Raw genomic sequence first — 23,572 nt, forward strand, 5'->3', positions numbered from 1 at the left:
GATTCCTGAAGGGTGTACAGCACAACCATTGGAAGTGCCTATGGGTCAGGCGCCACTGATAGAGAATACTCAGGAGTGAGATGTAGATGTGCTGGAGGTAGCTACTTGCTTTGTGAAAGGGCTTCTGGTAGGTTAAAGCAGAAGAAATGGAAAAGAAGAGTCACTAGTAAAAATTGCTTAAATGATGTAATTTTGAAGCTTTTGTGGATGTATATCACTAAATAATGTGTTCCAGTCTTCACTTGTTCTGCATTAATTTAGTGCCGAAATCAGATTTTTTCCCCATTAAAAAATGTGTATTTTACTGCAAATTCTTGAAAACTGCTGATGTTTTTAATTTGTCAATATTGTAGTGAAATATAACTTGCCATTGATAAATAATTTTTCTTAGTTTAGAATACTTAGTGAAATCGTGTAAGAACCATGGTATGCATAAATATGCCCTCAGAAAACATCATACAAATAATTCTACAGTTTTCAGAAAATAGTATCTGGGCATTATCTAATTCCTGGCATGAGGAAGCTGAAATGCGTTTATTTTTATTCCCCAGCAAATAATCACAATAATACATGTATTCAATGACAATAATACATATATTCAAAATTCACTTCTTGTTTGCTTACTGAACTGTCAAATCTGCAAATGACATTGAAAAGTTGCTTTATCTTTGTGTGATGCTAATGCAGCGGTGGCCTGCCGAGGAGGTTTGTAGAGGTTGTCAGTCGGCATTTGTGTTTTCCACAGCATAATGCTGCCACCTGATGGCAGAAAGAATTGGGACAAAGTAGTATGTGCTTCTTCAGGTTGTATACAGTGTGATTAATACAGTGATGTTGAATATGTCTTAAAGGGAGTAACCATCTCTACAGGTTTACTCCTTGAAACTGTGGAGGAGTGCTTTTGTTTGCTTGTGTTTTAATACCTTAAATATTTTATTTTGGAAAGTAGGATGACTGGAAGCCTAGCATTGCTTTCGTTGTTGGGACCAAAATTGAAGATGAAATCCACACCAAGGCCCTGACTCTTGCTGTGCAGGTGCCACAGCGGAAGCTCTTCAGTGTGGTAACGCATGAAGACATTTTCGGACAGGTATTCCAAGAATGGAACTTTTAATAACAAGCCATACCCTAGATCTCACTTCTGGATACTAACTATTTTGCTCTGTGGTAACTATGAATTTTGTATGCAGTGGAATTACTCTGGGCAGTTTTAAAAATTACACTAATTCATAGGAGTTAAAAATGGAAAAAGAAAAGCTTACTGTGTAAGCTGGTCTGCTCCCTGTAACTAGTGAGGTTTTGTTACAGACTTTTCTTCAAGATGCCGATCACAAAAGTTCCCTCACTAAGGTACAGGGGTACCATAAGATGATTCCTCACTATTTTGGAGTGTGAATGTAGTGTTTTCAGAAGGGAATAACAGGTAAAATAATTTGTGTAAACTTAAGAACTTCTCACAGTAGAATGCTTTATTTCCTTGCAGATCAGAGAATCTGGGAAACAAAAGGGAAAAAAGGTTAAGGATGTGCCTATGTACTATGAGGTAGGTTAAAACATGTATTGCAGTGTCAGTGCTTTCTTACACTGTGGTAAATACAGCTGTGTAATTGTGTTATGCATACCTGAGTAAATGCAAATCTGTTGGATGTATCTTAACAATCTAGATACTTAAACTGCTTTCTTTTTGTGACACCAGCAGTGTTCTGTTGGACTGCTAATTAAGCGAGGATCAAGTTGTCTTTTTAGGGATATGAGTTTTATTATGTTAAGAATGTGTTATGTGGTCATATTTTGATGGTGGTGTCACAAATTACAGAAAAACCATTAGACTCTGCTCTCCCAGATGCTCCCAGTAATTTAGACTTAGACCTTCATTTATGAGAATGCATCACACCATCACTGTGTGCTAGTATCCATTATAATCTCAGTTTAATGTTAAATTCTATCCTGGTTTCTTTAGTGGGGTGTGTCAGCAGAGTTAGGAATCATGCTTAGTACAAAGAGGACTTCCTTCTCCCTACTTTGTTAATGTTTTACTTACAGCTTGTGAGAGCTTATAAAATCCTGTCATTAATTAGAAGATTGTTTAAAATTTTCTCAGGTAGAGTTTTATGGCCCTACAGACCTGGAGCGTAAAGAATTTTGGATCCCTCTAAAAAGATCTTGTTTGCATTTTATTTCTGCAGTGACTAATAAACTTTTTATGTGTCTCGGGTTTTGGTGGACTTTATAACAGGTCTTTTTAGTTGCAGTCTGTTTTTCAGTAATGCCAGACTACTATCTGAACAAGTCCCTTTGGAATTATTTACCACTGACATGACTGTGAATTTTATGCAATTAACCCTCATTGTTTTGGACTAGCCTCCCAGGCAAACTCACCCTTATATTACCTGCGATGTAAAACCCCTTCAGTCCTACTGACAGAATGATTTTGAAGTCTGGCTCTAAGCAGAAGCTTTGTATGATACCTGTATTTAATTACTAAGAGCAATTTTCCTTGTGAAGTGGATACTTATTAAATTCCAGCTGTCAGTGCTGTGTCTCATTAGCTACTTACTTTACTCCTCAAAGACATTTTTTTCCTCCCCTCCTTTAACAGAGAATATAAAATGCCTGTTCTGACCTTTTGCTTGGACTCAGTTTCCGTTCTGGCTGTAGCAAATTAAAAGATTGATCATGTTGCCACAAGCATTGAGATCCTGCCTCTCCAGGCAGAATTTGCTCCTGAGTGTTCATTTAAAGTCCATGTGCAGTTTGTGCATTCAGAACTTTCACTGCAATGAGGATAAACAGGTACGAGGTTCGCACAGAACACAGGGTTGTGAAATGTTCTTCTGAGAGGAGCATTTCTATCTTCGCTGCATACGGTTCTCTTCTCTGTGGTAGGATTCAACACGCTGACGTTTCCACAAGCGCATATTCATTTCTAGGGAGACTGTAAATGAGATTCCTTATGTTTAATGGTCTTTGAACATACGATATGTATATGTGTGTGAATTTGGGACTGATGATGTGCATGGTAATGTGCTTATTAATGGTATTAATAGTAACATTGTTACCCATGTCATTGGTCTTGCACATTGCGGCTACTGAAATGCAGGGGTTTTTAATAAATTTCAGTGCATCAGTTTGCAGTGCCTGCTTTAAGTCAAGAAACTTTAACAAACTGCTCTTGGTATATTGCAAGCTAATTATATATCATATTCAAGTAATTCCTTTTGTCCATTCTAAATTATTTCTCTTCAGGGTTTCTATCATCTTGCTGTGTTGTATTTCATATCACTCTTATTGTACAAAGTGAAGAGGCTCAGGGCAGGGTTCATGAGTATGTACCTAAAAGATTTCCAAATCCAGGAGAATTAGGTGTCTAACACCTCTTTGGTCCCTTAAGTGACTTGATGGGAGTAGGAGTCCTGATTTGTAATTTTTTCCTAATTCCAGCACTTAATTCAATTATGTTAGGATGAGTCTCTCATAAAGATGCTGTGGAAATTGATTTTTTTCTTTGTACATGGAAGGGAAAATATTACTCTTCCTGTAAAATATCAACAGATTTCATAATAAATCAGATTAATTTATCATGTACAGTTTTTCCAACAGACAAGAACTAAAACTACAATATGTTTGAATAAAATATATGCTTTTTATAAGCAAGGTATGTGTCTCTTATTGTTTATATACTTGCTTGTTTTGTTAACTTTCTATTAAGGTTGGTAATGTCACATGTAATTAAGGTGCTTTACCACTACTAAATATGATAGTGTTTTAGTTTCCAAACTCTGAATTTTGAAAATCTGTTCAAGCCTAAATCTTCCATACTAGATTTGTTCATGAAGATGATTTTTTTTTTTTTTTTTTTCTTGAAAATTCTGGTGAGATTGAGTTCAAGGGCTCTGTGGATGAAAGGATTTTTTTTTTTTTCCTTGTAAGAGTTGTTTTCCAGTTTTGTTGGACTCATTGGGACAGGGTCAGGAAAGTTGCTTTTACATTACCCAGGAAATTTTGAGAAGGATTCTCGTCCCATACTCGTAAGGAAAGAAGCTGGAGCTGCAGAGTAGTACCACAGGGAGATAAGATTTTGAACGAAGATGGAGCCAGATATGGTCCCTTCAACGTGATAAGGCTGGAAGTAGGTAGATGGCATTGCTGAAAATGGACAGTTGAGTAAGGGATATGGCCATGAGAGAGGGAGGGGTGGAAGAGAGAGAACAATGTGGAACAATTTTGTGGTTCTCTTGGCTAAGCTGCGATGCTTGGGATAAAGGGTCATGGAAAGATGAAAAAAGCACAAGTGGCAGAGACCAGAGCAGTTTTATTTGGATGTGCATCTGAGAACACTGCCTTCAAAATGTGTCCTTGTGCTTGTGAAGCCAGCAAAACTGAAGTCTTATAAAACAGCATCCTTCCCCACACTGCTCTGACTCATCTCCTGGACAAGCCATCCCATATAACCAAAAAGGCTTGATTGCAGTTAAACATAATAATCTTTATTCCACTATCTGTCAAGACTTAATATATCAATTCTGCTTTCTTACAGCATGGCTCCTACCTATAATTATCAAACTGAAAAATATTGTCAAATCAGGGTCCAAATCTAAATCCTGGCCCATTCTTATGCTAGAATTCTGTGAGACTGGAGGGGAATAAATCAGCTGTAAGTAAGTGTTTCCCAGCTCTTAATCCCTGGGTAGATAGCTAACTCTACTGGTGTCTCTCCTGCATTTTGAGGATGGGAGGCAGCATGAACAGTGTGCACTGCACTCCAGAAATCCTTGCTAGACTTAGGATTCCTTGAGGACAGGTATAGGTGAAGGTTAGAAAAGCTCCTAGGCATGGCAGAATTTTATATATATATATAAAAAATATATTAAAAATGTATTTATATATTATACATAATATATTTTATAGACATATATGAATATTAAATATAAAGATATAAATAAAATAAATTTTTAAAACCCTAAGAAGTAAATTCATCTTCTGCTAGGCTCTGTATGGTATACTGGGAAAGAGTGGAAGCATGCTTTAAGTAGAAGAGATGGGCACAAGACAGGGGAAGAGACGGTGATGCAAGTGAAGCCTGTCATAGAGGCCAACCCTGTAACTTGCAGGGAGTGGGCGCAAGAGGTGGTTGGAGAAGGCATTCATATTGGAAAGCAAAAGGTAAATGGACTATGTGGGCTTTGGATCTCAAACGTCATGGAAGTGTTTGAGGTAGTTGAAAGAAAAGTGACCTCCTCTTGTTTTTCCTTCCCCTGCAAGACACAGAGCTTTGAAAAGATTTTACTTCTCCCTTCATCTCTACTGAAACTGCCCCGATGCTCTCTGTGTTCTTACCAGTCTAGGCTGTGAAGTGCTTGGTAGTTAAATGCCTCGTATTTTAGGCTTACATTATTACAGTTTATGCTGTTCTGGCTTGCAAGAGGACTTAAATGTGAGTTATGTTACTTTTCGGAGAGCTGACTTTTCTGGTCAGGTATGAAAACTTTGGACTTGTTTCTCAACTGTAAGTGTGATCTGTTTTTCCAAAAGACCGTAGTGAATGCTATAAAAAAAAATATATATACACACACAAAATAAGATCACTAAATTGTTTTGATTCTTGTTTTATGAGAAAGGCTACTGACAAGAAAATGTGTAAACAATGTAGCCCAAGAGTTGGCTTTATTACCAATGTTGCTATCAGCTGGTTTTATGTTCTGTGAAATTAGTAGATAGATAGATTTGATTGGCAGAAGAGACTATTGTGACCTGTACAGTAGGTTTTTTAAATAATAGTCTGTATGTTGAAATTTTTAAAATCAAGATTGGATGTTTTTTCTAAATGGTTGAAAACAATTGAGAATCTGCTACAACTTAATTTGTTTCTGGGGAGAACCTTTCCTGATAAAAGTTATTTCTAGTTTCAGTGTAAATGTATGTTTCAACATACGGTTTACAGCCATGCTTACTAAATTAAACAACATCTTGCAGTTCACCTTTTCTCTGTGTAAAAGCTTTGAGATTGTGTTTAAATTGTCCTTAATTTTTCTCTTTATTTAGTAATATGCAAAAAAATTCCTCCATGATTTGTGGGGTTTTTTTCAATTCTTAAATTCTGTAGCTCCTCTCTAACAAACATTTATAATTCACTGTTTTTACTTAATTGTGGACACCAAATGGACTTGGTGTTTTTGTTGAATATATATCAAAATACAAACATAACATGATGCATGTACTCATATTTGATAGCTCATGGTATACAAATCTGAAGATTGTATAAGTTATCTTGGCCACTGCCTTACACTGGGGGTTAATTTTGGATTGATTGGTTCACCCTTGACCAATGAGTCCTTCCCAAAGCTGCCACTTTACAGGTTCTCAATCCTGTAAATTTGGCCTGTTTTCTTTCTTCTGAGATATGTCTTGTAATTTAACAAAATCAAATCATACTGCTTTCTTGCACTATAATAACTCCATTAACCAAATTTCTTTGTATGAATGAGTTTTCCACTACATTCTTTATATCTCCCATGGTTATTGTGTCTTCTGGAGATCTTATAATTGAAGATTTGTGTCTTTTCCCAGATCACTGACAAACTTTTAAATAGAGTAGTCTCAATATGTTGTATGCTTCAGACCCAACAAGAAAATCACCTGTTTGATGATGACTCTTTGTTTGTAACTGCATTTTTAAATCTGTCATTAAATGAGTTTTAGTCTTTGTCACTGCTTTAACAACTGTAGAATGGTTGTTTCTAAATCAAGAGTCAAAGGATACTTAGGGAATTGTGCTTTTCACTATATCAGAGTTGTTATCTGTTTCAACTAGAATTAAAGTCTTACCAGAGAAAGCTATTCTTTTTTGTGAAAAGACCACCTTTTTTTTTTTTTTCCCAAAGAACAGAATTTAATTGGTAGTAATTATTTTACCCTCCTTTTATTTGTTGTTCATTGAATCCTCTGTTAGGACACTAAGAAAATAATATCGGCTCCTTTGTTATTCTGCAGTGATCAGCATTACATTGCCAGTACTTCAAATACATTGCTATTCTAGTTTCCCTTTTTTTAAGCATTGGTGTGACATCAGCTTTCTTTAATTATAAACTGCCTTTGTTCTCCAAGAGTTGCTTAAAGGTTATATTCATTGTATAGAGAGCTCCTCAGCTACCTATTTTCAATGCTGCTTTGATTACATTGTCCAGGTGTACTGGGTTTTGGTATGCCTAGCTTTAAAAGCTGCCTTTTGGCAACTTTTCATTGATACAATTGGAAATAACAGCTTATTAATGAAGTGATACAACCATATTATCTGTTGTTTTTCTGAATAGAAAGCAGAAAAATCACTGATTAGCCCTACTTCTCCTGCATCTTTATAGACTCCTCTACTGTTTCCATTTAATACCAAACCAATGCCATGTTGACAATGTTTTTTTCCTGATACAGTTTTTTTAAAAAGTCAAATCTGTTATTGTCCTTATCTCTGATGGCATACGTTGTCTCTCCCTTGTTTTTCTTGCGCTTTTTCCTTAAATCTGAAATAGCGAGGACTTTTAAATCAGGCTGTCCAGGATCTTGTTACATGGAATTGATTGCATGGAATTCTGATTGCATGGAATTCTCTCTCTTTGATTCTTGCTTGTGACAAGCAAGGAAACAGTAGCTTGCATGTCACGTACAGGGACTGTTAATATTTAAACAGAAGAGAATGTAGAATTTTCATTACAAATTGTTCTGCTTTTTGTCATTGTTTGCTGAACACAGGACCTGTTTGATTGTCCTGTTGACTTGCTTCCAGATCTGCGTGGCAAATGGTTCTTGTACAAAACTTCACTTTATTTTACCTTCTTGCTAACAGGGAAGCAGTTATCGACTCAGATACTTCAAACTTCAGGACTGATAAAAGCAGAAGTGCCAGTTTTACTGTCTGAGTCAAGATACATAACAGTCAACCCATATCAACAGGCATATTGCAGTATCAACCTAGTTGTGCAGTTGCAACAAACCAACCAAAGAGACCCTGAAATTAAATCCTTCTACTGCTAAGCATAATATGCACAGTTTTGCCATCAAAATCCAGTTCAGTTGAGTGCTTGCATATAAATCTTAATTCATGCTTTGTACAGCTCATTTTGAGGACTAAAAGGTTATTGGTTAGAAATAGAATCTTGCATTGTTTTAAAATTATTTATATGGTACATGGGCTTTTTTCTTTGGTTTCTTTTTTTTTCCCCTAAGATTGTGCTGTCAGAATCCTTGGGAAATTGTGTAATGTTCACAGTACTTCTTGCCTTAATAGGCAATAGGCTGTAGCAGAGACAGAAGGATCCTTAGGTTTTCTAGGTGTAAATGAAACATTCTTCTCCTGTCACTTCTAACGCAAAATACGTAACCCAAGATACTAAGAACTTCTGTAGGATAGTGAAACATTGCAATGAACAAGCTGAAGTGGAAAAATTTGAATTAATTTAGCCAGGAAACAAGGGATTAAAAGCAGTCTTTAAGCATTTCTGTGAATTAATTCTTTGCTACAAGTGTGTTGAATGTAGACTTATAACGTGAGGATTGCTACTGGTGAGACTATTTAAAGTGCTGGTCATGTCATGATGTAAAGAGAAGGTTCACTTTGCATCAGAACTGAGCGTATAGTTTCTGGGATAGGTGCTCTTACTGAGAGTTTATATGTATATAAATATATATATAAAATAAAATATATAAAATTTATATATATAAAAAATAAAGTATATATGTATATATTATATGTATATGTAAATTATGAGAGTTTATATGTATGTAAATATTATGCATATATTATATATGATTATGTTATAAATAGTTAGATAATAGATATATTTTAATATGTATGTGCATAATTAGCCAGAACTACCTTATTTTATTACTTGCTTACCCTACTGGCATGAATTTTGTTCAAAAAACCAGTTAAGAATAGCTTTTATGTCCTCTCTTCAGTAGGTCTTAAATACCTCATACCTTGCTATTGTCTTATGTAAATTTTTTTTAGATACTCTCATCACTGTCTCTAACAGTATCTTCACTAAAAAGAAGAGGGCAGCACTAGGGACAAGGAATATGCATTTATTTTGTGTTAAGGATGTTATAGTAAATTCCTAGGCCAGAAAAATCAAATTTTGGTTTTAGCTTGATGTGAAAACAAAACTGTTAATGCCACAGGCATAACACTTGTGGCAAGGAGTATTTTCACCCAAGAAGATACAAACTGTTGCAAGTTGTGTGGCATCTGGAGGAGAGCAAAGACTGGTTAGTAATCTGGATATGTGTCACTGAAGAAACAAGTTTCAGAAATAATGCTAGTCAGGATTACTTTTAAGAAAACCTTTTGGTTTCTTGTGGAAACATATAATTAAAGGTGAAATATTTTGGTAGAAGTGTATAGATTTTGACAAAACACCATCAGAAGGGTTGTGATCAGGAACAGGCTTTCTCAAAAGTTGAGGTAGTCGTGCTGAAATCCAATCTTCTCAGTCTAAAAATGTATGTCAATAGAATTCTGTTTTGTACTAAAGTTAGAAGGATTTTGTTTTCATTCTGCTGTAGAACAAAATTAATTTTAAAAGTAGTTGTAAAATGGAACAGCTTGGGAGCCAAAACTTGTCTGGTCTCATTGTTTTGATGAGAGGGTTTGACAGTAAAAACAACTTTGGCAGCCACACTGAACGGTCAGAAGGATAGAAAGATTTAATTTTATTTTTCATTCCAGTACAGAGCAAAACAAATACAGCAGTCTTAAATGTCATAATAAAATGGAACAGTTCTCCAGTAAGCCTTTGTCAAGTGCTATTGTGTAGATGTAAGTTAAGAGAATTTTATCACAGAAGGACTTGGTCCCTTGGACCTTACACTCTGTTTTCAGCCCTATTGTATCTGTTACCAAGCTCCTACCAGGTACATCATAGTAGAGAATAGTATGTTTTGTAAATGATCCCACTGTATGAGGTGGTATATTTACCTGAGATATATATTGTCTTGTCTTCTGAGGAGAGTTTAACTGCTCTGCCTCCTGGATCCAAGTATTTAGGTCAGTTTACTTAAAAGGATGTTAAGGAAAAAATTTGTTAGCTTAGGTTTAGCAAGTTTCACAGCTCCCATTGGTCTTCAGCAATTTGTGAATATCAATATGAATGAGCCTTATGGAAGACCAGCAGTGTCTGCATATTAGTTGAGGTTAGATTTAGCCCCCTCTTTATGTCACAGGAGACCTTTTCAAGCAATTCAGTTTGCTACCAAGTGAATAGGGACAATTTATGGCTGTGTCAAACTATTCCAGATACTATCACATACCCCAGGCCACAAATCTTCAGCATCTTTAGATGAACTGCAAACTTGGGTTATCCACATTCCTCCTAGATAATGTTAAGGTATTCCAGGATTTCCTACATCTTGAAGATTTTACTGGAACTCACTGAGAAGAAGCTACAGGAACTTCTACCTGTCCTGCTCACCTTAATTCTCACTTCATAATGCCTTTCACAGGTTAACTTTTTAGTGCTTGCTGAATTGCTTGGACAGACAATAGAATATCATTGGCAAATGCTTTCTTGTAACTTGGCCAAATGGAAACAAAGGAAAATGTCCTGACAAAAGAAAAATAATTCACCTGGATTCATTTGCCTTTCCAGAACAGCAAAGATCTTGCTTAGTTCTGTGTTCTATATGCCAGTCTAGTACTGATGTCTTAATGACCTAGGTCATCCTAGTGGTGTTAAAGAGGTGTGTGTGTGTGATCAGGTAAATAATTCTAAGCCTCAGGTAACAGCAAAGGGATTTTTATTTCAAATATAGGAAACCCATGCTGCCTAAAAAGAATCAAATATTACCCAGAGTAAAGACATACCACTATGTCTTTGCATCAGCCTTTGCCATTTGTCAGAGCATCCGATGCCACTTCATGATCAATAGTGACATATGTAGTCTTTTGAGTTTATCAAATTATATGCCTTTCATTTGGGATTGATTTATTACATGAAACTGAACTGTGGTTGCTATGAACCAATCAGTCCTAGAAATTGCAGTTGTTTGTAATCAATTTCTAAAGTCTCTCCAGTTCAGTATCCCTTTCCAGGGACCCCTCTGAGGACAATAGGTCATCTTAGGAAGTACCAGGATTTCTAAATGCTGAAACTGGGGCAAAAAGTCTTGAGTTCCTGCAGGAAAACAATCTGTGTCTTCTAATTTTCTGTTTCTTAAAACTTGAGGGGTCAGATTCTGTTATTTACATGACACAACCGAACATGTTCATTTTTTCTTTCCATTACAGAATAGTGACTCTTCATAATCCTACTGTTAGTTGTAATTATTTGGCCTGAGGCTATTCATAAAACTCAAAATTGCTGATGATTTATTTTTTAGGAAAGAAACTTGATACCTTTTGAAATTCATCTATCTATTTAAAACCTGCATTAGAATGCCAGTGACACCTTCATTTTGCTTCCTAGATTACAAGGTTTCCTGCATGCATGCAACTTGGTATAAAATTTCCTGCTTTTTCTGTACAGGTTTTGTTGAAATCTCTGTGTAACTAGAACAAACAACAATTATATCTGTAAGAATGTCGTCCTTAAATTGGTAAAGGTACCCTCTGGAGTAGCCAAAGGAAATGCTGTTCTGTGTTTTGTTGCCTTCAAAAATTTCAGGTGGCTACAATTTGTTAATTGTGGACAACAGAGTGTAAGACATTTTTCTCAAGTAGAGCAACTAATCCCAGAATCCTTTGTCACTAAAGGAAAAAAAAAAATATTAAAAAAATGCCCAAAGCCCTGTTGCAAAGCTGACCAAGGTGGAAAGACGCTGCCTAGGAGTTTTGTGGTGCCAAGCCCACGGGGCCATTGGGACGCCCTGTCCTATGAATTCTGAGGTGGCTTAGGAAACTCTGGCAAGATGTAACTAGATGGGTTCTGCCAGCACAAGGGTTGATGAGACAACTTTACTTCTTAAATCTTTTTGTTTCACCTATGATTGGGTTCTCTTCTTAGCCAGATGCAATGTTAGAGAAGCGTGACTAAATCCTTCAGCTTTGTAATGTTCGTTGTGTGGATCCGGTTGGCTGGAATTACTGGAGACAATTTACTTCTTGGAAGCATAAAATAGTCTACTCCACAATGGAAAGACTTGCTGGGCAGATGCATACCACTGAAATGTAAACATTTAAAGATTGGTCATAGCAATATATCTCTTCTTCTGAGCACAGATCACAGCAGACTGGCCTCTCCTCTCTTTTTAAAAAGGTCTGGGTTCTGTGGGAGTTCTTCAGAAATCACTTACATGTTATTTCCACTATCTCCCCCCAGTCAGAGTTTTAAAAGGAAACGGGTATCTGAAGGGTCACATGAGAAAACGTTCCTTATGCATAAAACTCCTCCTTCTTGAGATAGGAATGCTATTGACTGGTCTTTGGAATCACTAGATATTCATATTGTATTTTGTCTTCCCTTAAAGCAGCTCATGGTGGTCGGAAGACATAGGAGGTACATGTCACAGATGATGAGAGCCCTTGTATGAGCTCTTTAATAAAGCCAAGGTGAAAAGTCATCCTAATTTTTCTCATTTTTACTGGAATTAGGTTATTCACCTGTTTGTATTTCCTTTAAAACATTATTTAAGTACTTGTAGCACTATGACACATACATTGTACACATGTCTTAGTTCTTATTCTGCATTGCTGAGATTAAACCAGTTAAGGTATGCCCTCAGGTTGCACATTTTCTGTAGAGAGAGGTTTAAAGAACTGACATTCTTACAATGGGTATTTCTAACTAGGTTTCTGCTAACCAGATCAAGCTGTGTTGTGATTTGGCAAAAAACAGGCACTCGTATGAGTGACAACATGTTTTTCTAGCGCACAAGCAGCCATTGCTGCTGCTTTGAGAAATGTTCTCAGAATAGAAAGGCAGATATTTAGTACATGAGCAGCATGTGTATTTGCTCAGTATTGCTCAATAGTAAAAGTGTCCTATTCTTATTTTAGTAGATTTGTTTGAAAAAGACTCTTGAGGCACAGAAGGCATCATCAAATCCACTTTTAATTTTTTTTTAATTCTCTGGAATACATGTTGGTAGAGTCTTCATTGATTAATGACGATGATTCATTGGCTTAGCTTAAGTTTTACAGTCTACGTTGTGGATACATAAGCTCTATATGGAGCTCTGTTCAGATACGCAATTGATTTACTGATTTACGTAAGTCCTTAAGCTCAGTTTGAATTGTGAGTTATTAATTCTCCAATGAAGGATAATGATTAAGCAAGTGATCTTTTGACATCTTAGTTAGGAAGAGGTTCTGAGAGGAAAAAGGAAATTAGATGAATGGTCTGATAGTAGAGACTAAATTGTGTTTCAACACACTGCAGGTGTGATCTGAAAGAAGTTGTTTCAGTCAGCTCGGTGCCTTCTTGGTATTCTTTCAAAATGATTGATCATAGTATGCTATAGTCAATGAAATGACATCAGGAGATTCAGAAATATTTAATCGTATGTGTAAAGAAGTCTTCTTTGGACAAAAGAAATTTATCAGTATGGCACGAGCAGCTTTTGTTCTCTAGTCTGTCTTGAAAGCTGCTTATAAGGGATTCATACTAATGGCAGGTTGTAATAAGTGAAGATTACTTTTTTCCCCATGCTTTTATTAGCTTGCTCAGGAAAATACATTTGAACAGTAAATAATAATGTGGTTGGTATGTGTAATCCATATAGCCTCTTGACAAATGGCTCTCCTGGTTCAAATTGACTTGAACTATGTCATTTACTAAGGGATTTGAATTACTGAGGATTTCTTCTAGGAACCATTATGTTTCTTTCAGGAAGTGTTATGTGAGTCTGAAGTATATGTGATGGCCTGGATTTCTTACAGTCTCTAGAAGAAGAGGGAAGACTGGGCTTTAGAAAGTTCACCCTGGGTATGGGAGAAACACACTAGAAATGGGCTGACCACTGTTCATAGCATGTGATGCTGCTGCTTCCATGTAGTGATAAAGCTGTGAAAGTTGATAATGCAATTTATCACTTTGAAAGCTTTTCTGATGATGATTTAGCAGCTGCAATGGTTCTTTGTATTGAAAAGGAGGCATTTCAAAGAAAGATACCATAAAGACTCTGGCTTTAAATGTTTCACTAACTTTTAAGTCTCCTACCTCAATGGCACTGGCATCCACCAATAGTATAGTGTCACCTACAAGCACTCATGTAGTGTTTGAAAGGCTTGAAATACATGCCCTTTGCACCAGGCAGCTAAATCTCTGCATGGTTCATACTGCCACCATATGAGATCAAATACTCCATCCCTGAAGCCTTTCTGCACTTCACAAATGTGACCCCTGCTGTGTGAGGAATGCTAAGTTTCCTCTTCCTTTAAAGGAAAAGAGGCCCTACCTAACTGAGTTTGTCCATCCAAGTTTCCATGGTTTCTCACATAAGGGAAAGGTCATCACTGGTGGGATGAAGTATAGCCAATCTGAAACTAATCCACCTCATAGTATCCCAAAAAAATCCTTCTGTACGCCTACCAAGTCTTTGTCTTCAGCTTTTTTTTTCAATTGAGGCTCTGTGGATTCTTAACTGTTTATGCCAGGTGCCTGCATAATTCACAGGGCCACAAATGAAGTAAACATGCATAAATTTAATTTCTTTTATCTACCGTGCATGGTTTGATCTATGTTCTGTCTTTAAACTAGCAGCGATGAGGGATTGTTTTTTATTTGCTTGTGCATAAAGCAGATTTTACATTGCTGTATGGAAAAACTATTTGCTTTCTTTGTATTGCCAAATGTAGCATGCTCATTTTATCTTTGTCTTATTTGTCTGACCTCCCCCTACAGTCATGGAATGTAAACCTGTAAGTAGAGTTTGGTTTGTACTTCCCTAATGCCTCACGTAAGAAAATTTGTCCTTCCCACCCGCTCAGAGTTATCCAAGGTCTATAATGAGCTGGACAAGTCTCTTAATTTCTGCACTCTCTATCTAAAAAATAGGAATAATCATGATGCATTGCTTTTGACTGGTAAAATGCTTTGAACTTCTCAGGAAGAATGGGTTATAAAAGAGTCTAAGTGTTCCTTCCTTCATCCATGAACAATAAATCAGCAACTGCTGTCGAGCTGGGTTACTATATATACACTTTTCAGGAATCTTTCCAGAATCCCTCTGTTTCCCCTCTATTGTGTTTCAAGAAATGTGCAACTCATCTAGATTAGGCAGTTGGGAAGCATCCCTTTCCATAGGCTGTTAACACCACTTCTGCAAAACAAACTATATGAGAATTTTTCTCTCTAAGGAAAATTACTATGATATTCTACCAAAGCCTCTTTTTTTCAGAGCACGAATTTTCTCTGTGTGACTATTTTTTGTTGGAATAACTAGTAGTTTCTAGTGTGCCTACAGTCTGTGGGAGTTTTTAAGTCTGTTCTTAACATATCCTTGATTTTCTGCTGTGACTCTTTCCAGTAAGCCTTCTGTGGCTGGCTTGTTGAGATCGTGACCTGTAAGTAGTCTTACTCTGAATATCAAAGATGTAAAGCAGAACTGATCTTAACCGTGATGTATTTCCTAGGTGTATATTAAGGAGATCATCGGGTTTATTAGTGTTGGAGAGGCAGGGTTGTTTTGGGAGGCTTTATAAATGCAAATGTTTTAGTTGTTTTGTCTCCCTGCTATGCAGTTCAGAAAAATAAGAATTTTAAGAGATTTCTTTTTCTGTACTTTGCTTTCGTTTGTATGAAACCATAATTTGGCATATAATAGTCTGGATTCCATTTTGGCTTTGTTTTATTCAGAGAAGCATTTTTAATGGCTACATTTGCTTACCTAGGTTTTACTTGAGAAGTGAAAATTTCTAAGCTGGGCAAGAAACTATGAAAGCTCAAAGCTAGTGGTGGTGTTTGCATTAGACAAGACACAGTTCAGTGAGATGCAGTGTGCACCTTCATTGTCTGAATGTTAGCAAGCAAAATTGACACCATATGTGCCCAACTGTAATTGCTCCAAGAGGGGAAAAGAGAAACATGTCAGAACATTTGAGTAACACCTAATTCAGCTCATGGTTATAAATAAAGCTGATGGTTGCTTAAAAACAAAAGTAGGAAAATATTATGGTTATATTATTCCTCAACAGCGCTTCCTACATAGGTGAACTTTTATTACAGAGACAACACAAGTGAAAAGAAACGTATAACAACTTTTTTATGGTATTTTTATGTTATTTTATTTTTTTCGCAGTAAATAAAGTGGTTATGAGGCTCCAAGGAAAACGGCCCAGATGTTAGTGAGTTGTATGAAATTTAGTGGAAACAAGCTGTAAAAAACATAGTCATAAAACAGCTTGTCAATGCCACACATCTGGACAATGCAGCTGTATGTTCCCGCTGCTGTCATCACCCTAAGAAAACTCAATAGCCTTATTTCACCCCAATTAGGCTGCATACCAACAGAATCAGAATTACACAGGGAGGGATGTATTTTCACCAAGACAGACCCTCCCAAATTCCCTTCCAGGAGTTTTTATCTTTCATTCAGGGCTAGTGCCTCAGACACTAGTAACTTTGTAAACAGTACTCCAAACTATTCCCCTTGATTTGCTATCTGTTAAATGCTTTTCAATTTATTACTTTATAATAAGTAGTTGCTTGATGTTGCTTCTTTGTTTAAAACCTAAAAAAATAACATTTTGCTGTGAGAACTGTGTATCTGTTGACCCTTACATAAATGATAGACGTTTTCTCCATTCTGGTTTTATCTCATACTATAGCAGGTATAACTTCATTTGAAGTCTTAGGAACCAAAGAATAGCTATGTGTTTTACCGATATGTTGTTTTTCTGAAGGTGTGGCCATTTTGACCCATGCATTGTACAATGTGAGATAGCACTTGCTCATTTCAGCATGCAAAATATGTGTCAAATGCGATATTGAAATTATATAAGTAATAGTTATTTTGTTTTTTTTTTTTCTCTCTGCAGGTGATAGAAGCAGCCAAAGCCATTCTGGATAGTGGTGAAGAAATTCCTGTAACACTAACTGGAAAGCTGTTGAAATTTCAACTGCTTTGTCTTAAACAGAAGGACCTTCAGAGAAGAGAAGCTGAAAAGAAGGTACTGTCGTATGCCTTAGGGAGGATGCTTAATTAACTTTATGAAGACACTTCCATTTTAGTGCTGTTTGCATAAATTCAGCTTTTGCCTCATGCTTAACTTCCTACATCTGTAATTGAAGAGAAATGTGAATAAAAATTTATCTTTTTAAGTTAATTAGATTTTGGAGAAGAAGCTCTTGATTACTCAAATGCAGGTGAGATGGGGAAAAAAAAGAAAAGAAAAAATATTGTGCAAGAACTCTTTGCTAGAGTAATAAGTAGTAATGTCTTAGATGAGTCTTAGAACCAATAGAAAATGGAGCTAGAAACTGGCTCCAGCTGAATATCTCTCTGCTGAAATAAAGGTAGGAGAGGTTATTACTTGAGAGGTATCAAGGATAGGTGCAGCACAGCACTAAGAAGAAGTTATTATCATGAATCACCTGTCTGGAGGAAATTTGGATAAGTTATCTATTCTGTCCTCTGGCACTAAGGCAGGATAAATTATACATAAACTCTTCCTGGCAGATGTTTGTTGAACCTGTTCTTAATACCTTCAACTGCTGTGCTTTTGCTTTTCTATGCAATCAGTATTACTGCTTAACTAGCTCTGCAACATAGCCATTTGGAAAAGGCTTCTAACTTTACCAACCCTGCTCTGATTTAAACTGGTTACTGCTTTGCTTCTCACTGTGTATGGGGGCAACAGTTCCTACCCTCCATTTTGCAGAAATCTGTTACATATTTAGCTAAACAAACCCAAATATATGTTGTTGTGGTTTAGCCCCAGCCGGCAACTACGCACCACGCAGCCGCTCGCTCACTCCCCCACGGTGGGACGGGGGAGAGAATCGGAAGAGTAAAAGTGAGGAAACCCATGGTCTGAGATAAAGACAGTTTAATAGGTAAAGCAAAAGCCGCGCACGCAAGCAAAGCAAGACAAAGAATTCATTCACCACTCCCCATGGGCAGGCAGGTGTTCAGCCATCTCCAGGGAAGCAGGGCTCTGTCACGCGTAATGGTTTCTTGGGAAGACAGACGCCATAACTCCGAACATCCCTCCACCACTTCCTTCTTCTTTGTCCCAGCTTTATATACTGAGCATGACGTTATATGGTATGGAATATCTCTTTGGCCAGCCTGGGTCAGCTGTCCCAGCTGTGTCCCCTCCCAGCTTCCCGTGCACCCCCAGCCTGCTCGCTGCAGGCCAGCACGAGAAGCTGGACTGTCCTTGACTACTTAGCAACAACTCAAAACATCAGCACCTTATCAACATTTTCTCATCCCAAATCCAAAACATAGCCTCACGCTAGCTTCTATGAAGAAAATTAACTCTACCCTGGCTGAAACCAGGTTTCTAGTTTTTGATTATGCTTGATACTCTCCTCTGTACTCTCTCCAAATAGTTCATATCTTGAAGTCTGCTTCTCAGGACTGGGTACCACATTTTCTAATGTTCCTAAAACTTGCTTCCACGTATTTTCCAAGATTGTTACTACTAACTGCAAGATTGCATCAGTCAGATTGCTTATGTGTTCTAGGAGGAATTTCACCAAGCTTGCACAGAATCACAATCAGATCAGACCTCTAATTGCTTTTCTAACATCTGTAATTAAAAAAAAAAAAGTTTTCAGTGTTACATTTCAACAGCTTACTGAACAGTTGGTCTTTGCTATAGTCCTTTTCCAGCAAATGTTCATGCAGCTGAAGACCATTACCAGAAAGTCATATAATTGCTGTAATAGTTTATCCTGTTAATTGATCAAAAACTGTAATGTAAAATGTGATGACATGGAGACCTAAGCAGTCTATGTATGTAAAAGATGCAAGAAGAAAATGGTTTTCTGGATTTTGTGTAGTTGAAAAGTCCGTAAATTTCTTTATCAATAATTCTATTTGTGGGAGTAATTGATGGACGAAGTATAGCACACAAGCACAAGAATGTTAAATGCTAGGTGATAAATTAAAGTCATGTCCTGTTCCCATAGCAATCAGTTGCAAAATTGATTAGCAAATGATAATATAAGCCACAGAAATACATAAAGAATCTGAGAAAAAAAGTGTTTTCAATCTGAAGAGAAACTGAGAGGCTGAAGCTATAGAGCAGATTTTTTTTTTTTGTAATGAATGGAGGAAAGAATGGCTTTTCTGTTAGATATTAATGAGTGCTGATAAGTAAACTTTAAAACAAAAATTTGAAGTTTAAAGATTAGGCACTGCAATATTAAAATGGAGCCTTTAGCTTTGATTTGGCAAGATTGCTCTTGTAAGTATAATTTTATTTCCCTGGAGAATTTGAGGATAGTCAGTATTGAAGGTTGAAGAATCTCTGGAACTTAAAATTTCTTCTCTGTTTTAGCCAAGAAATCTGGACAAAGTTGTCAACTCCTCTGGATTTTTTCTCTATCAAAGCATGACAGGCAAACATGAGAGCAGCAGTTGAAGGACAGAGTCAAGAATTGGGATGTCTCTTGGATGTGAGGATGCTCTGCAGTACAGAATGGGCAGAAATTGGCCTTTAATTTTAGAATTCTAACTCTAAATTTTCTGCCATAAAATTTTTAATCTTTCCAAATAGCTTTTACAGTACAAGTTCCATTGCCAACAACTCAGGAGTTGAAACCAGGATTTTACTAGCAGAAAGCCAACATAACTGTCAATGTTTTTTTAGAATAGACATCAATTAATAGAATGGATTGGCAGAAGAAAAACAGCAAGTGAATAAACAAAATAAACCGTTACGGAATGTCTGTATCTCTGTAGGAGCAGAAGCTTGTCATAAATTGACAGGTGTATGCATTTAAACTAATATGCAGAAGAGAAGTGTCTCTGAATCAGAAAACTGTTTGAGGTAGCAAGATGCTCTAATATGAAGCTTAGAATTACAAAATTACAGAATGTAAAGCTAATGGAAGATGAGAAACTCTATAAAAAGCTGCACCTTGTAGGGAAAGAGAAATATGACACTGAGAGAAAAAGGAAAGAGTCCTAGGAAAGAGAGGCTTTTACTTCCTGAGGTATTAACGTCAGCTATTGTTCTTTGTTTGAATTTTGGCAAGTTCAGAAGTGTCTCTGCTTATTTGAGACTTAATTGCATAAAATTATGCAGATGCAATAGATAAAGCTGATTGTGAACCTTGTAGCCTGGCGCTTGTATCATCTGTTTTGATGTTCATCAGCTTAGAATCAAAGCAATACTGTCAAAATTTTTTTGTTTGAAATGTCCAACATGGAATAAATTTGAAAGAAAATAATGAAAGCATCCAAATCCCCCATTTCACAGCACAAATAGTTTTAAGAATCTCTTGAAGGCTTTTCTAAATTTTACAGAAAGGGAATGCATGAAGAAGGGAAAGCAGGAAAAGATTTTCTGCTTTTGTTTTGAATTTGAAGTAAACATAACTCCTACAGATGGGAAGTCTGCTTTTCGAGCTGAATCTAGGGAAAGCAATTGTGTAGCGTCAACTGCCCTACCTCATTTGCATGGTGAACTTTTCTCATGGCTTTAATAACCTTTAAAGTGACACCAGCAGGATGGTAACAGTAAGTTAAATTAATATTGTTTTATTGTATTTAATTTGGCTTTACAATCCTTAAATGTCATTCTTGCATAGTTAGTGCATAGTCCTGCTGCTGGGTAGAAATAAGGTGGAGGTTTTCTTGCTCTTACAGCACCTCAATTTACCTTAATACATTTTGGATTATTTTAATTTTAGACTGGCTCTGAGCTTCCTGGATTTATAGTGTGAGGCTTTGGGATACTTACAAAATCTTTCTTCATTCTCTACTCTTAAATTACTGAGCAGAACTTAATGTAGGTGTTTTTGTTTGAAAATAATCACAGAATCACAGAATCACTAGGTTGGAAAGGACCTTCAAGATCATCAAGTCCAACCATTAATCCAGCACCACCATGCCCCCTAAACCATGTCCTGAAGTGCCACATCCACACGTTTTTTGAACACTTCCAGAGATGGCAACTCCACCACCTCCCTGGGCAGCCTGTTCCAATGCCTTCACTCTCTCAGTGAAGAAATTTTTCTTAATATCCAATCTAAACCTCCCCTGGCGCAACTTGAGGCCATTTCCTCTTGTCCTATCACTAGTTACTTGGGAGAAGAGACCAACGCCCACGTCGCCACAACCCCCTTTCAGGTAGTTGTGAATGGCAGAGTAATATCCTGTGTGAAATGAGCACAAGACTCTTGGTTCTAGTTTGTAGTGGACAGATATTTACATCAAAGAAAAATAGTGCTGGTACCATTTCACACCATACTCAAGAGTGTTAACAGAGATGCTAAAGACTTATCAGAAATTGAATTTTTGTCTCATTTCCCTTCAGTCCAGGGAAGGTGTCTGGCTGATGCAAGTGTTGTAGTGGCAGTAACTAAAGCACCATGATTCCTTACTTGGCTTTCTACCAGTATGCATTTCATTAGTTTTGCAGGTATAATGTCTACCTACATCTCACAGTTCCTTTTTAATGTGAAGTCTTAACACTATGATTTAGTAAAAATATAATAAACTGAATGGTGTGTTTGAGAAGGATAAAGCAGAGTCTTCAAGACAACTTCACCATATCAACATTATAGTGGCTGAGCGGGAAAAGTATTCAAATAAAAAAATTGAACCACTAAAATTTTGCAGCAGTCTGCTCTTTGTTCTGCGCAAAGGTTACATTGAGAACTTAGTTTATTCATCCTTTCAGGCAGAAGAAGAGCAGCAAAAGGAAAAGGATGGAGGGAAAGAGAAAGCTAAACCTCCTGGCAAGAAGGAGAACCTCCCTAGTGCCAAGACAGCTGAGAAAGGAAGGAAAGGAAAAAAGACAGAAGTAGGCTCTTTAGCACCAGTCACTGTTAAAAAGGACACCCAGTTGAAGCGACGGGGAGAAGTGGAGGAGGAAAACAAATACATTGGTATGTAAAAAATGTAGATATACTCCTGATAAACTTGCTAGAAATCTTGCAGCCTAGCTTCTAACAGAGTACTTTGTTTTGTTCCATGTTGAGAAGTGAAGATTTATTTGGCGATGTTAAAGCATTGCCACTTTGCATTTGAAAAGGGCACTGTGTTCTGCTCAGTATTAGGATAGATTGTGCAGTCGAAGAAATAAAGTACAGATGAGGTATATGTAGCATGTCAACATCAAAATGTTTTAGCATGTGTAAGACTAAAAGAAGGTGGGTAAACAAATCCTACAGAAACCTTACAGAAATATTTCGGAATAACTAAATGCATTTGTGTCAATATCCAAAGGTTGCTTTCTTCTTGTATTACAAAGTATAACAGACTGTCTACCGTTGTCTGGGGATGAAGCCAGGTTCTGTACAAAGGGCAACATGATTTCATTTGCTGCAAAAACATGTGGATAGAACTGAAACCTGAAGAAATATACTCCAGGAATACTATACAAAGTAAGGAATAATATGCTAACTATTGCTGAGAAAATCTTTATTCTTAATACATAGCACCCATGGTTACAATTTCACTGGAACAAAAAATATTGGAGACGATGCATAGCCCTCGTCATTAAATCACAGTTATATGTAATTTGGACCATAATATTTTCAAGCTACATCAACATAAACAGGATCTTTCCTGCTGGAGAAGCACTTGCTGATTTTTGGATGCATTATGTGTACCTGCTATTCCCTAGTTGAACCGTTGCAGTCTTTCCTCACTCTTTCATCAGACCTTTGTCTGCATCTCATTCGAGATCAATGACATTCTTCAAGCATCTAAAAAGCATTGGTCCAGGTGTTTAGAGCAAATCTGGAATCTTAGTGAAGCTGACAAAAGTACACAAGAACAGAACAGTAGCTATAGAATCATAGAATCACCTTTAAGACCTTTAAGATCATCAAGTCCAACCATGCCCCCTAAACCAAAGTGCCACGTCTACATGTTTTCTGAACACCTCCAGTGATGGTGACTCCACCACTTCCCTGGGCAGCCTATTCCAATGTTTGACTGCTCTTTCAGTAAAGAAATTTTTCCTGATACACAATCTAAACCTCTCCTGGTGCAACTTGAGGCCATTTCCTCTCATCAGTAGTTAGTTGGGAGAACTAACCGACCTCACCACAACCCCCTTTCAGGTAATTATAGAGAGCGATAAGGTCTACCCTCAGCCTCCTCTTCTCCAGACTAAAAAAACCCAGTTCCTTCAGCTGCTCCTCATAAGACTTGTTCTCCAGACCCCTTCACCAGCTTCGTTGCCCTTCTCTAGACATGCTCCAGCAACTCAATGTCCTTCTTGTAGTGAGGGGCCCAAAACTGAACACAGTATTCAAGGTGCAGCCTCACCAGTGCCGAGTACAGGGGCATGATCACTTTGCTACTCTTGCTGGCCACAGTGTTTCTAATACAGGCCAGGATGCTGTTGGCCTTCTTGGCCACCTGGGCACACTGCCAGCTCATGTTCAGCCAGCTGTCAACCAGCACTCCCAGGTCCTTTTCCACCGGTGAGCTTTCCAGACACTCCTCCCCAAGCCTG

At 37.2% G+C, this 23,572-nt stretch overlaps 1 protein-coding gene across 1 annotated transcript in view; it reads left to right on the forward strand.

Annotated features, from left to right (window-relative positions):
* Window positions 1-23,572, forward strand: part of SPAG17 (sperm associated antigen 17) — a gene marked incomplete at both ends in the record, with an annotated part of 115,938 nt that overhangs the window by 7,738 nt on the left and 84,628 nt on the right. Inside the window, 4 exons of the mRNA XM_082004477.1 lie at window positions 950-1,090; window positions 1,484-1,543; window positions 16,964-17,095; window positions 21,791-21,992. Coding sequence (XP_081860603.1) covers window positions 950-1,090; window positions 1,484-1,543; window positions 16,964-17,095; window positions 21,791-21,992 — 535 coding nt within the window. The remainder of the gene's footprint in view (window positions 1-949; window positions 1,091-1,483; window positions 1,544-16,963; window positions 17,096-21,790; window positions 21,993-23,572) is intronic.

The sequence above is a fragment of the Phaethon aethereus genome (assembly GCF_964289735.1).
Source record: "Phaethon aethereus genome assembly, chromosome: 1".
NCBI classification, from domain to species: Eukaryota; Metazoa; Chordata; class Aves; order Phaethontiformes; family Phaethontidae; genus Phaethon; species Phaethon aethereus.